The sequence below is a fragment of the Phodopus roborovskii genome, unplaced genomic scaffold, assembly GCF_943737965.1.
Source record: "Phodopus roborovskii unplaced genomic scaffold, PHOROB, whole genome shotgun sequence".
Lineage (NCBI taxonomy): Eukaryota > Metazoa > Chordata > Mammalia > Rodentia > Cricetidae > Phodopus > Phodopus roborovskii.
In genome coordinates, this window is record NW_026125506.1 from 2,080,215 (window position 1) to 2,094,510 (window position 14,296).

At 55.7% G+C, this 14,296-nt stretch overlaps 1 protein-coding gene across 1 annotated transcript in view; it reads right to left on the reverse strand.

Moving 5' to 3' along the window:
* Positions 1-265: 265 nt before the first annotated feature.
* Positions 266-14,296, reverse strand: part of Sez6l (seizure related 6 homolog like) — a 48,073-nt gene continuing 34,042 nt past the window's right edge. The window contains exons 10-16 of the mRNA XM_051176436.1: positions 13,844-14,038; positions 11,875-12,066; positions 7,671-7,865; positions 5,627-5,659; positions 3,457-3,571; positions 2,464-2,566; positions 266-398 (exon numbers count right to left, since the gene is read on the reverse strand). Coding sequence (XP_051032393.1) covers positions 369-398; positions 2,464-2,566; positions 3,457-3,571; positions 5,627-5,659; positions 7,671-7,865; positions 11,875-12,066; positions 13,844-14,038 — 863 coding nt within the window. The 3' untranslated portion in view covers positions 266-368. The remainder of the gene's footprint in view (positions 399-2,463; positions 2,567-3,456; positions 3,572-5,626; positions 5,660-7,670; positions 7,866-11,874; positions 12,067-13,843; positions 14,039-14,296) is intronic.

The window sequence follows — 14,296 nt, forward strand, 5'->3', positions numbered from 1 at the left end:
ACGCGGTGGCCCGCTGCTGAAGGCCATGCAGCCCACGCGTGGCCCTGCTGATCCAACTTGATCTGCTCACCGAGTTGATACCTGCTGCCGGTCGCCTTTGTTTGCCTTGGGGAAGGAGGTTGTCATGTGACCTTGGGCTGCAGCCCGCAATGTACCAAACCTACCGATTTTCAATACCTTCAATTTTAAATATAGTAAGTAGTGCGAAGAAACAGTGAACATTTGAGTCAGAAGTGTAGAGGGAAAGATGGCTGCCCCGTCGGGCTTCAGCCCAGTGCCACGAGGTCTCTGATGGATTTCCAAGGAGGTCCCGACAGCTCATGTCTGCATGTCCGTCTCTAAAGTCCCCCTTTCCGGGGCAGCTCTTGTTAGATGGAGACTTCGTACTCTCTTGTTTCCTGCAGGACAGAGTAACACAGACGGGTCAAGTCCTGAGTGGCAGAGCAGCATCTCAAGGTGCCCAGCGCATTATACCTCTCTGTGGTGTCCCTGGCCTTGGCCTCATGGCTCTGCACTGTAGGTCTGCTCTGCCCATTCACTGTGTGTGTGTGTGTGTGTGTGTGTGTGTGTGTGTGTGTGTGTGTGGTGTGACACACATATGCAGGCTGGGGCATTTTCTGGCCTGACCTTCCACCAACACTGTGACCACAGAGGTGTAAAGGACAAGCCCCCCGCCGATGTCACTGATGTTAGCACTTCCCACGGTGTTAGGCAGACTAAGGAAATGTGTGCTCTGACTCTCAGGGAATTGGAACTCCTCCCTCTCCCCAGATCAATACGATAAACGGCGATCACATCAACACTTCCTGGCAGATGGGAGGTACCACGGGCAGAGTGTAAGGCACTTCCCATGGTCCCCACCTTCCAAAGCTCATGCCCGGGTCGGTGGGAGACGAGGGCAGGGCGGAGTGAGGGTGATTCCAGAGGCATCAAGCCAGACACGAAAGGAGCCAAGATCAGATGACCGGAAGGCTTCCCTAGGCTTCAGGGAACAAAACACACTGTGCAGAGAACCCCGGCATCACTCAAAGGACAAGTCAGAGGGCGGTCAATTCAACTCTGGCTCATTTCCAAGCTTGTTCATTTCTGTTGGTAGACTGCTTCTTTCCCTGTTACTAGCCACTCCGCTCTCTAAGTTGCCCTAAGCAACCATGGGAGCCAGGGTGGCATGGATCATTCCTTGGTTAAGCCTTGGTGAGCCTGTGGCTATGGCTTGTGAGCCCCCAGAGCAGAGTGTTTGTGTAGGAGATATTTCACACAGGAGATCAAAGGAGGAGGAAAGGGAGGGGGCAGGGCCGCGTGGACAAGGGACAGGTTTGGCAGGGAGGGTTATGTCATGATATGATGACTTGAGTGAGGGCAGAGCTGCCACAAAGCTCTAACCCTGGCGGCTCCCCATACGCATGCTTGGACCCCATCACAGGCCCCATCTGCATTTCCTGCAGTTCCTGCAGCTGCCATCTAACTTTCACGCACATCTATACCCCAGTTTTACAAACTCTTCCTCAAACGGTGTCTCCCCATCGTGCAGTCACAGAACCTGGCTGCTTTCCGTGGTCCCTCAGAGTGATAACTGATCATAATCGTGGACGCAGTTGATGGAGGCAGGAGGGCATGCAGGCTTAGGATGCCAAGTCGAGATGCTCTCCTTCCTCCTGGCTGGGTACAGACTTGTCCGAGTCGCTTTCATCTCTCTGTAAATCCACGTCCCCACAGGAAAGCGTCTGAGGGCCACATGCCTGTGTGGCCACACACTTGTGTGGATGCCTTCGTGCTTCGCCAGGTGTTGGAGCTCACTGGAGTGAGAGATCGTACCTGTAGCCAGCTTTTACCATTGTGGCTGCAGTTCCTGGTGTTACCGGAAGGTTCTTCCGGAGCTGAAAGGGCTCCGCCGCCTAGTGCGGACATAGTCACCCAGCACAGCGCTTGGGAGACAGCGGCCAGGCTGTGGTGCATAAGCCCAGCACACACAGGTATGCGTAGAGGACAGGGAATACTCCTGCCTTGCTGCCTCAACATCCACAGCAAGTCACACGAAGCCACTGCATACCTGGCAGCTCTAGTTTAACTCTTGAGGCCCCAAAGAGTGAGTGATCTGGGCCATCCATGTTCATGGGCAAGTGCTCTGAGGTTTTCCTGACAGCGAGGTCAGGGGACACTCTTTCTCAGATCACATGCCTGTCTGTCTGCGGGCGAGACATCAGTACCACGCCCAGTGTCCCACAGGAGCAGGCCCTGCAACATGCAGAATGGCCCGTGCTGCCTTTAAAGAGTGGGACTCCGTTAGACATGGCACCTTCCCCTCCAGCTTGGCTCTAATCACTGGCGAACAGGGCTGGCTTCTCCTAGCACCCCGCTCAGTAGGGGATTTAGCAGTGGCAAGGCAGGACTCTCCAGTGATCCCTCTGCCAGCCACGCTGAGGGAGAGGCAGAGCTTCCCAGGAGACCCGCGGCACCACTTACCCCAGTCTCATAGATGGGGTTGTCGAACTCAGTTTCCACGGTGATCTGGCTGTAGGGGTGGGAGTACATGAGGGGCAGGCGGAGGCTGGAGTATTGTCGGCACCTGCAGGACAGACAGCAGAGCTTGAGTTGCACCCCTGTCCTGCTGTCTGCCCCCCAAGGCTCTGCAGGAGTCTCTGTGAAAGGCACGGGGTTCACGGACACAGCTATGAGCCTGTGAGAGTCCCACTGAGGGCAAAGTACCCTCCGCTCATCACCCCACAGGGCTGTAGCGGGCCAGCCTCGCCACCTCCCTCCCTGGGAAGGAGGAGCCCACAGTGCTTTCCCTTGTGAAGTAACTTCTGCTGGACCACGCCTCATCACACACTGCACTGCAGAGTGCATGCATGCAGTCTGCCAGGGCCTCTCACGCGTCCGTCGATCTCTGCCTGCTGGCCCCCTAGTTCACTCATCACGTTAAAGCTTGTTCAAAGGCGGCACCCAACGCAGCCCCTCCTACCTACTCCACCCAAGCACGCAGCCTCTGTCCCAGAGCCTTCGCTCTCCCTCAAAGGCCTTCTTCTGTTGACCACCACAACCAGGCACTTGCTTTCCCTCTGTGCTTTGGAGACCGGCTACTTCCCCTCACCAGAGTCTGCTCTGCTCACTGGAGTGTTCACAGAGCCCAGAGGCTGCTGGCACACACGGCCCCAGCTCTGCAACCGGACAGCGGATGTGCCTATGACTGTTCTGGATGTGGCTTTCTGTCTATCCAGGGCAAGTGCTGTGACCTTCCCCAGGGACCATGGCTCATGACGGTGCATCTGCCAAGTGGCAGTGAACAGAGGAATGCACATCGCTGTGATATCGCAGGGGAACAGGGAGGCGGCGCCAAGATGCTTTCTGATTCTGGCCACAGCGCCCCACGTCACACGAGGCCACTATATCCAAGAGCCAGACAGAGATGTCGAGGCCCCAGAGGTGTGCAGTTCACAGCTGCACAACCCCGCCTACCTGGTGATGTAGATGTAGGCTCCTCCCAGTAGCAAGGAGATGAGAAGGACTGGAATGAAGATGGCCAGCGCCATGCTCCCACCTTCCAGCGAGGACTCTGCTGCCGTTTCTGCTACTGAGCACACAATCCACTGAGACCCTTGTCTCCCACCAGCTCCACACCCATGGGGAACCTGGCTCTCAAGCGGATGCCCCACCCCAGCTGACATCCCACAGCCTTAGACCCTGGAGAGTCATGGAGGGGTAGAGGCAGAGAAGAGAGGCTGGGTTGCTGACCCTTGCTAGGGATCCCAGAGTCACCATTGGTGATGGTGGGCTGAGGGTGGCTGAGAACCTGTACCATGGTCATTCCACGCCCATTGGAGGGCCAGGGAGAGGGCAGAAATCTGGTTAAAATTCAACTCTGGGGCGACTTGGACATAGCTGAGGAACAGTCTCACCTTACTCTCCGGCCAACCTCTGTGAGCAGCCGCACCAGGCTTGGGGCCCTTCTAGAGCTTGCCATGGGATGCTACATAGGGGTGGCTTGGGGCAGTTGCCCCCAGTGCATGTGGCAACTGCAAAAATCATGGCAGGTATCTTGGGAGCTGGGGGCACTAGCCCAGCACCACTTGAGGGTGAATTGTCTCCCTTTTCACATTGCATCTGGAAGCTTGACCTCCACTGCCATTATTCTGTGGTCCTTCAGCTTCCCGTCCGCCTGTAACCCATTATCCACCACCTGTGTGGGTGGGAATAACCAACCCCCATCTCCACAATGAGCATGCACAGCCAGGTCTCTGGCTTTGTTCACGCTTCCTGAGCACAGGGCCCTGGGTGGTGGTCTCACTGCACAGCCAGGGGCAGCGGGGGATCCCAGTCTGAGGGACACCGTGGGGCACCCTGCTTCCTATGAGCGGTTGACCCATTACTCTCCCAACACTTAATCTTTGTCCTCTGCTCTACGTGCTGCATTAAGTGAGCACCAGCTAATGACCCGTGACTCACACCACAGCCTGATACCCAGCCGTGTTGTCAGGAGGACACTAATGGTGCTAGAGACAACGGTAACGGCCGCCGTCCGTCCAACTGGCTAAGGCTTTTTCTAACCGAGACAAACAGGTCACTGTCATCTGTGTCCGTGAACCTGCACTGCACTGAGTGGACGTGGTGCACAAGGCAGGCTGGTGCATGTGTGGGAGGGTTCATCTTCACGGCTGCCCTGACTGGACCAGGGAGGCCTGTATGCCTTGGAGGCACACCTCTGGGTGTGAGGTATCTGGAAAGGTCTAAGTGAGGCGGGAAACCCACGCTGGCTGTGGCAGCTCCATCCCATGGGCTGCAGACGCTGACTGAACACAAAGGAGGAAAAGCAAGCGAGCTGGGCACCAGTGTTCACCCCCGCTTCCCGACTGTGGGTGCCGTGCAAGCAGCCGCCTCTTTCTCCTGCCATCACGCCTCCCCTTCCTCGACACCCCGGACTGGTGCGCCACAGTGATCACTTCCTGCCTTAAGCTGCCTTTGCCGGGTGTCTTGTTATAGCGAGGAGACAAGTCACTAAGACAAGGAAGGGACGACTCTCAAAACCGAGAGAATTAGGTTAGCTATGGTCATCTGCCCCACAAAGCACCCCCTGCAGAGGGGGAGGGGGCTGTGCTGAGGAGGGGAGGCAGAAAGGAGGCCCCAGCAGTCAGAGGACGCTCTGGCCAGGACGTGAGTGAGGCTGTTTTTGTCCTGGTGGCACCTGTGTGGCGGAAGGTGTGTGGCAGGGCGGGGACCTCTCAGGGTTCTCTGATTACATTGACACTGTTATGTCAGGTTATACTTGGGGATCTAGTTGAAAATGCTTTTGTTATTGTTTCTTCTCTCTGTGTGTGCAAGGGTGTGCATGTGTTCATATGTGGTGTGTGTGTGTGTGTGTGTGTGTGTGTGCGCGTGCGCGCCACATGAGTGCAGTTGCCCACAGAGGCCAGAGGAGACCGTTGGATTCTCCTGGAGCTGGGGTTACAGGTGGTTGTGAGCCGCCTGACGTGGGTGCTGGGAACAGAACTCAGATCCTCTGTGAGAGCAGCTCACTGTTAACTGCCTAGCCTTCTCTCCACCCCTGGCAGCTACTTTTGGGCGACCCCTGGAAAAGCTAATGACACAGCTGCCCAGGGTATCGGGACTTCCAAGACGGAGTGAAACTCACCTTCCAGCGCGTGCTCGAAACTGTCTTGATTAACTGAAACAGAAACCGGGAAGTAGCGTCAACACCAAGGGAGCTCAGTTTGCACAAAGAGAAGCCAGGGGGCCTACATCCGAAAGCCCAGAGTGCTCGGTGTAAGGGTGGCGCTGCTGGTGCTATGCAGGATGGCTCCCCCCACAGCACCCCCAAGACGGTGAGAGGAAAGAGGTGAGCAAATAGTCACAGCATCACAACGGTGTTGCCGTGGGTTCTGTTTTGTGCCAACAGTTCTTGCATACTCCCACCCAGCCCTTGCCAGTCTCCTTCGGCAGATGTAATTATTATTATCTGCATTTTGCAGATGAAGCAATGGGTTCACAGAACTGCAGAGTACTCCCTCATCACACAGCAGAGTCCTCCCCATCACACAGCAGTGAGTCCTCCCCATCACACAGCAGAGTCCTCCCTCACCCCCTCATCACACAGCAGTGAGTCCTCCCACACCACACAGCAGCGAGTCCTCCCTCATCCCCTCATCACACAGCAGGGAGTCCTCCCCATCACACAGCAGAGTCCCCTCATCACACAGCAGGGAGTCCTCCCCATCACACAGCAGAGGGTCCTCCCACACCACACAGCTTCTAAGCAGTGAGCACAGAATTCCAACCCTGCGGCTTCAGCTTCTCTCTTAACTTCTTTGCTTTTTTGTTTGTTTGTTTGCTTGCTTGCTCGTTTTGACACAGCCTCCTGTGCTGGCCTTGAACGCTCAGTGTCAGCCTCCCAGTTGCTGGAAAGATGGTTGTGTGACCCCCACACCGCCTCTAACTATTGGTCTTTTCCCGGGACCAACATTCCATATTGCTTCCAAGGAGGTGTGACTCAAGATTCCTGACACCGGCTGCAGCCGGGGTGAACCGGCTCCGGCTTTGAAAACACTGTCACCTAAGCCTCTGCGTTGCATCTGTATTTATTGACTGGGTTCTGCATTCTATAATAGATCATTCTCATAAGAGGGCTGGAGAGGTGGCTCAGAGGTTAAGAGCACTGACTACTCTTCCAAAGGTCCTGAGTTCAATCCCCAGCAACCACATGGTGGCTCACAACCATCTGTACTGAGATCTTGGTGCCCTCTTCTGGCCTGCAGACACTCATGCAGACAGAACACTGTACGTGCAATAAAAATAAGTAAATAAATTTAAAAAACATTCTCATAAGCTCACACTTCTCATGAAACCCTGAGCTCAGGTTCAAGGTACCAGGGACCCATGCTGGCCCAGCACTGACCTGCCCAGACCAGGGCACTCCAGAGTGAAGGTTTAAGTGGGAACTCTGCACTGATGGCGGCCAGGCCACGCTGGCCGCTCTGCATTGATGTTCTGCCAGGTCCCGGGACTCCTGATTACACTTCCACTAATTAAACTCACCACGGACCAGTTACAACAACCCCCGCTAAGACGCCAGCTAGCCGCGGTCCTCCAAATGTGGCCCCAGCTAGAGAATTAGTCCCCAGATCTATAGGTTGCTGTTGTTGGGGTGTGTGCTTCGGGCGGCGACTGGACTTGAGTGGCTCTGTGAGGGTTGGCATGCTCTCTCTCTCTCTCTGTCCCACCACGAGAGGGCCCTGCCGTGTCAACAGGCAGTGCGGCTCCCCGATGTGTGCAGAGCTCTGTTTTGGATTCTTTGGCCGCCACAACCCCGAACCAGAGTCCTCCATTCTTTACAAACTGTCTGGTCTCGGATGTTTTGTTATAGTAACAGAAAAAAAGGGGGGGGGGGACCAAGAATGGGTGTAGTGGTGCAGGCCTGCAGCCCCAGCGCTTGGGAGATGAAGCAGGAGGCTCGGGAGTTCAGGGCCAGCCTCGGCGGCTACAAAGGAAGCTCGAGGCTAGCCTGGGCTACACGAGACCCTGTCTCAAGAAACAAATGTGTGAACCAAAAGGGAGAAACACAGACCGGACAGGCACAGCTCTCGGTTTGGATCCCCGGAGCCGCAAAGCACAGCACCCTCACAGCAAGCCCGGCTTCTCCCGGAACCAGCCCTGACCCTCGGTCCCCGGGGTCCCTTTACCTTTACAGATGGGCAGGGGCCCGCTCCAATGGGACGGCTGTCCCAGAATACAGCGGATGGTCACTTCGCCCATGAGCTCGAAGCCCTCGTAGCACATGAAGGTGAGGGACTCTCCGGGCAGGTACAGCCGCTTGTACAGGATCTGGTACCCATTCTCAGGCAGTCCAGGGTTGTCACATGCCAGGGACTCCTCGGCTGCAACGAAGCCAGACACGGGCTCTGAGACTCTCTGTCAGACTCAGCACCAGTCTCTGGGTGACCTGGCCCCACCCTGCACCCCACATGGTTTCCCTTCATCATTCCCTCTCACATCTCTGGATACACACTACATGTGAGCACTCCAGGATGAATAGGGCTGTGGAATCAGGTAAAAAAACAAAAACAAACAACAACAACAAAAACAAAACCTCAGTTCTTTAATTTACTAGCTGTGTGGCTTCCAGAAAGCATTACACCCTCTCTGATCTTCGATTCCTCTCCCCGACCCCCAGCAAATGGGACTATGACTGCAGGACTCCATAGGGGAATGGGTGTAAGAGGTGGAGAATGTCCTCGCCATGTGGAGAGTGTTCAGTAAGTGATGGATCTCGGTGGAGATCGATTAAAAAGGCTGTCCACTCCTCCAGAGCCCATCTGGCACATCCAGGTCTGATCTAGGTCACTCATCATTTCTCCTGCAGGAATCTTTCGCCCCGCAGTGCCCACACTGAAAAACGCTGCATTGTTGAGGACGATTGTCCCGCCTGCCCGAGACTAGTCAGTGGAAGGAACCAAACGCCAAGAGCCTCGAGCGGCCGCAACCAATAGGTTCACACTGCCCCCTGGTGGCTGCTCCTGGGTACTGGCGATGCCAGTCCTGGGAGACCTAGGGTGCAACTTGCTGGTTGAGCCATTCGAGCCTGGGCGACAGCCAGCAACCATCGCTCCGCACCACAAATCCTCAAACATTTGCAAGAACATAAACCGTGGCGAACTCTTCACTAAGGTTACCGACTTAGCCGCGAACACCTGACCGACCTCTAGGGCTCCGCCCACCTGGCCGGAACCTACAGCTTCCGGAAGCCAGCTCCCGCTTGCAGTCTCTATGAACCCAGGGAAGGTGAGGGGTTCCCACAGGTGCGACTACTCTGTGAGGGATGGCTTATTCCGCGTTGTTTAACCCTGAGCAGACCACGCCCGTGTCCCTATTTCCCACTGGTGGACACGCGGCTAATGTGCCCTGAGTGTGTGAATCTGGCTGAGCATCACTCTTGGTCCTTGGGGCGGATACCTAGAAAAATGACCACTGGGTCCCAGGGTAGCCCCGAGTTTGACTTTTGAGGAACCCTACGCAGCCTTGGACATAGCTTTCCATACTATGTTCTCACTGACGATGCGTACAGGCCCCAGGGGCCCACAGAGCCCCGCCAGTCGGCCTCACTCGGCCTCAGGTGTTGTTTCCTGCACCAGCAGCTCGCCGGTTCGGAAAGATGAGAGGGGGCGGCGGGCTCCGTCAACAGCTTTAGGTGCCCCCAGGTGAGCAAACGCCTGAGGCAAGCCAGTGGCCTAGGCTTCCACGTGTAACTTGTCCTCTCAAACCCATGGTCCCCAGGCCCGGACTTAGAACTGGCCTGTGGGTACCCACAGGACCCGGAAGCATTTGATAGCTGCTCTCAGCTGCCCCCAGGGTCACTTCCTCCCCCCCCCCCCCGTGCCTTCCTCACTAAGCACGTGCAACTCGCAGCCTGAAGGGTACCCTCTCCGTTCCTTTGCTTTGTCACAGGCGTGTGCCCTCCATGCTCTGGGGAGTCCACCAGCCAGCCACACAGGTGGGAGGAGACCCCTTCCCGCGAGAGGCGGGGTTGCAGACCAGTGCCCTTCAAATCCGCCCCCGAGCCGAGCGGCTCATGAGAACCGGGCTTGGCCAATGCTATTGTCACAGGAGATGAAGGTCACCCGGAGACTGCTTGAGTTTGCTCTTGGCTCTGCGCGTAGTTTGAGACTTGCAGCCGAGTCCGCACTCATGCATGCCACAGCGCCTCCTGGGAAATATCCAAGACGGATGAGACCCGAGGCGCACACAGCAAGGGTGTTACACCCTGGGGAGCCAGCCTGGCCTTTTAAATTTAATTTAAGTTTCAGTTTATTTTCTGGGTCTCAAGTACTCCAATTAGACGTTTGGACTAGCGAGTACTTTCCAAGCATTTGAGTTCGTTTTTTTTAGTGACAGGGTCCCACTCTGTAGTCCAGGTTGGCCTTGAACTCACGAGCTTCCCGCTTGAGCCCCGCCCCAGGGAACAGAGGACGAGCATGTGCTGTGACTGTCCAGTCTAAATGTCAGTTCTGGTTTGCTTGGTCAGGTGACTAACTTCATGAAGCAAATTCATGAAGCTCTGTTGGCCAGAGGCCCTGCAGCCACTACCAGGTGTGAGCTCCTTGGCTTGGTAGGCAGCTGATGAGAACTCTGTCCGTGCCAGGTCTGTTCTGGATGCTGGCTGGAGTGGATGGAGGCAGTGAGCCGGTTTCTGTTCTGTTCCCTCAGCAGCCTTCAGCACCGAGGAGGATCTGGTCCCCATCCCCCCTGATGGTCCCACGCAATCTCTGTAGTACCCAGAAACGACCAGCAGATGGCAGTAGCACCCCACGAGCATTCTCTATCATCCTTTCCGGGAACAAATGACTCCACAGCCCTAACCCTGAGTGCTTGCTGCTTGCTGGGATCGCAGGTGTGGGCTGCCACGCTGGCTGCAGGGTGCTTTTCTGAAAGGTCCAGTGAGATCCACAGCTCACTTTGACGAATCTGTTGCTTGTTTTCTGACGCAGTCCCTGAGTGGCTCAGGAAGGAGGGAAGGAAGAGTCTGTTGGTCTCACCGTTGAGGGCGCAGTCAGCTGGGGTGAGGACAAGCTTGGCGGCAGGAGTGTGAGGCCGCAGCAGCAGGTCGCATGCGCCCACGGTCAGGAGGCAGAGACATGAAACCCCCTTTCCTAGTCAGCCCGTGGGATGGTACCGCCCGCGTCGAGGGTTCATAGTGACGGCGTCTTCTCTCTAGAAAAGCTGCACGCATACATCCAGAGGTGTGTCTCCTAGGCAAATTTGGTTCGATCCACAGCGGAGAGGTGACATCACAGTATGGTCAGTGGGTTGATTTGTCCCTCAGTTCATGTCAGAATTGTTTGGGAGTTCATTCTGGATAGATGATAGCCGCCCTAAGTCTCCAGGGTCATCGCAGTCAAGACCAAAATGCCTGTTCCATCTCTCCGCACCATCTTGCAGCCACAGCCTGCTTTGCACGGAGACTGCTACTGTGCAGCTCAGGCTGGCCTTGATCTTGCAATCCTCCTACCTCAGCAGCTCCGGGATTACCGGTGCACACCAACAACCCTAGACCTGCTTCCTCCCTGCTTAGCTGTGGCCAAAGAACCAACGGGTTATCCACCACAGTCGCTCAGCCAATAGCTGGCGGAGATAGGCATTGTGGGGTGGGGGCTTTGTATCCTTTGCCGACAGCTTGCAGCATGGCCTTGTTAGAGGCAAATAAACCAAGGCCGGGCACCTCATTTGTCAAGGGCCTCACGGGGAGGGAGTGGCTATGATCCCAGTCTCTGACCATCAAAAGTTACACCGGTTTTTCAGCCTCCCGCCCAAGGGACCCCTAGAAGGAGCTTTACCTCTGCCTCCCCCAGTGAGGCTGCTCCACCCCCCCCTCCCCCAGGTGCTCCCGGAGCTTTCTAGTACCCTAGCACCTGCTGTGACTTGTGAGCTCATTAGCCTAGGTGTCAGGGAGGCCGGGGCTCCGCTCAGCCCTGCGCCTGGCTTGGAGATCTCCAGGAACACTAGTCGCAGTGGGGGGACAGTGGAGGGGGGATGCTTGGGGATCTTTGGCTTTCACCTGGGGTGAGCTTTGGTTGCAAGAATGGATGTTTTGGGCACTCAGGTGCTGGGGGTTCACCTCACAGAGCCAGCTCCCCAGCCCCGACGCCCTCTTAACAGGTAAACAAGATAAGGAAGGGAGGGAAGGCTGGCTGGCACAGGGTTGACAGAGTTTCAGGGTTTACCCGAAAGCCTTTGCTAAGTGCCTGTCAGTGCCGGCTGCACGGGAGGCTCTGTCAGTACCGGCTGTCCCGGTGCACGGAGGTAACCGCACAAACAAGCATGCAATGTGATGCCTCCCCCAGGCTGGTGTCCTCGGTAGCTGGGGAAGCGAGCCCGAAGCAAAGGACTCACAGACGCAGTGGGGCAGACGAGATGTCCAGATGGGAGTTCCCGTCTCTCGGCTGTAGCAGGTGAGAAGCGAGCTCCCTTCCAGCACAAACCCGGGGCTGCAGGTATACTGGATGGTGGTGCCCACCAGCAGCACGGGGTCAGAGATGAGGCGGGTGGAGTGTTCCACCTCCCCGGGGTCGGTGCAGTACATGACTGTGGACAGAAGAACACAGGGATGCACGGGTCACCACGGGTCACCGAGATCCCCCACCCCCACCCCCAGGATCTAGAAAGCCTCCCAAGCACGCAGCAGCTTCCAACAGGTCAGGTGGGAAGAGAACTCGGTTTTGTTCCTGAATGTGCCCCTAGATTTTTCACCAGGCCCCCAAACTACATAAGGTATAAATCGTCACTGAGGAGGGTGAGATGGGCTGGGAGCACGGGTGGGGAACATTATGAGTGGGTGGGGAGCACTAAGAGTGGGTGGGGAGACTATGAGGAGGATGAGTGCTGTGAGGAGGGTGAGCACAGTGTGTGTGGGGGAAGTGAGCACAGGGGGGGGAGGGATGGGGAGCACTATGAATGGATGGGGAGCACTATGAATGGATGGGGAGCACTATGAATGGATGGGGAGCACTATGAATGGATGGGGAGCACTATGAATGGATGGGGAGCACTATGAATGGATGGGGAGCACTATGAATGGATGGGGAGCACTATGAGGAGGGGGAGCACAATGAGGAGGGGGAGCACAGGGGGGAGGGAAGGGCTCAGTTTGAGCATCTGTTCTGTGACATTCAGAGCGGTGGCCAGAGTGGGGGGGAAGGAAGCAAGGTTTGCCTCTGCTCCCCCTGTGATGCCCCACACTAGGAAACAAGCATCAGTTGCACTTTAATTAGATGAAATTACAGATGAAATACAGATGAAAAAGAAACAGTAAACTAATCAAAAAGGAAGGCAGCGAACACCTGGGTGACGAGAAGGGCGTCCACCACCCTCATCAGGGACAGTTTAAGCACGTTCATAACTGTCGCTATTTCTGCTTGCAAGCCACCTGTCTATCCACCCATCCATTGGCCCTCTGTCCATCTGTCCATTGGCTATCTATCCTGTCTGTGTATCTGTCCATTCATCCATCATTCATCTAGACAAAGTTTTGTGTAGATATAGAGACACAGTCATATGCCACATATGTAGTTATGCATTAGTTACCATATATATAGATGCACAATGGTGTATATAATACACACTATATGTTAACTCCGTCTCATCTGCATAAATATCCACATCTAGGAATGCACACACACATATCTGTCGACAGATATGAGCAGGCGTCTATCTATGCGTGGGAAGATGCTGAGAAATGTCTACCTCTTCACGGGCCAAACCTATCTGTGTCTATAAACCCATCCACCCGTCTGTCTGTCTGCCCACCTACCTGCCTACCCGTGTCCTGCTGAATGTACCAGATCCCACAGATGTCACACAAGTGCATGTGGCTGGCTGTGGTTCTTCAGCATCTCTCCATGTTGCCTGGTTGCTGTCTTTTTCCTTAGGTGGCCCCATCCCTGCTCTGCCCCTCCCCAACACCTTTGCCCTTTGCAACACTTGTCATTATTGAGCTGTTCTGATTCTAATCTTCTGGTGCAGGAACAGTAGACTGTCACTTGGAGTCCCTGCAACACAGGGTTTGGGTTGGGAGTTTGATGCAGGAGGTGGGTCTAAGTGGCCATTGGCCATCAGCAAGAAGCTAGCAGCTCCTCCCTGTCTTATCCCCTTTTAGGATGCCTGGCCCTGTGGCCCTGCACTCCTGGGGCAGCATCCTGGAGTCAGCAGGAAGGGGTCTGGGCTGCCTGTGGAGGGAACTTAGGCTGCAGATTCAGCATCGCTTTAGCACAGACTGGACATGCTCTCATCTGGCACGGTCCCGGCTGCTCCTACCTGAAACAGTCCCTCGGGTGACTTAGGGAGAAGTGAAAATGGCTCTTACTTTTTTCACAAAATGGGGGGTCACTGCTCCAACTCAGGTCCCACTGGCAGGTGAGGGTGTCGCTCCCCACGATGTCATAGCCTGGGTCGCACTGGTATGTGATCCGGGCGCCCCTGACCAGCTCTGTGTGGGAAGTGGTTTTCCAGCCGTTCTGGATCTCAGGCAAGTCTGAGCAGGAGTCATTCCGTGACACCTCTTTAAAACAAAACACTTTCCTTAGGCTTGGCAAAAGCAGCTTAAGGCTCAGAGTCAGCTGCACTGAGCCTGTGGAGGATCAGTTCACAGAAAGACAATAGCTTACCTCGGGTGAAAGCCGCTGATGGCAAATTTCCCAGCTCAAGCCCCACATTGCTATTGCTGGAAAACATTTTCCACAACCAGGGACACCCAAAGGCGTGGCTGAGCAGGGACCCTCTCCTCCTCCTACAGACCTGTCACTGAGGCAGTCCAAAC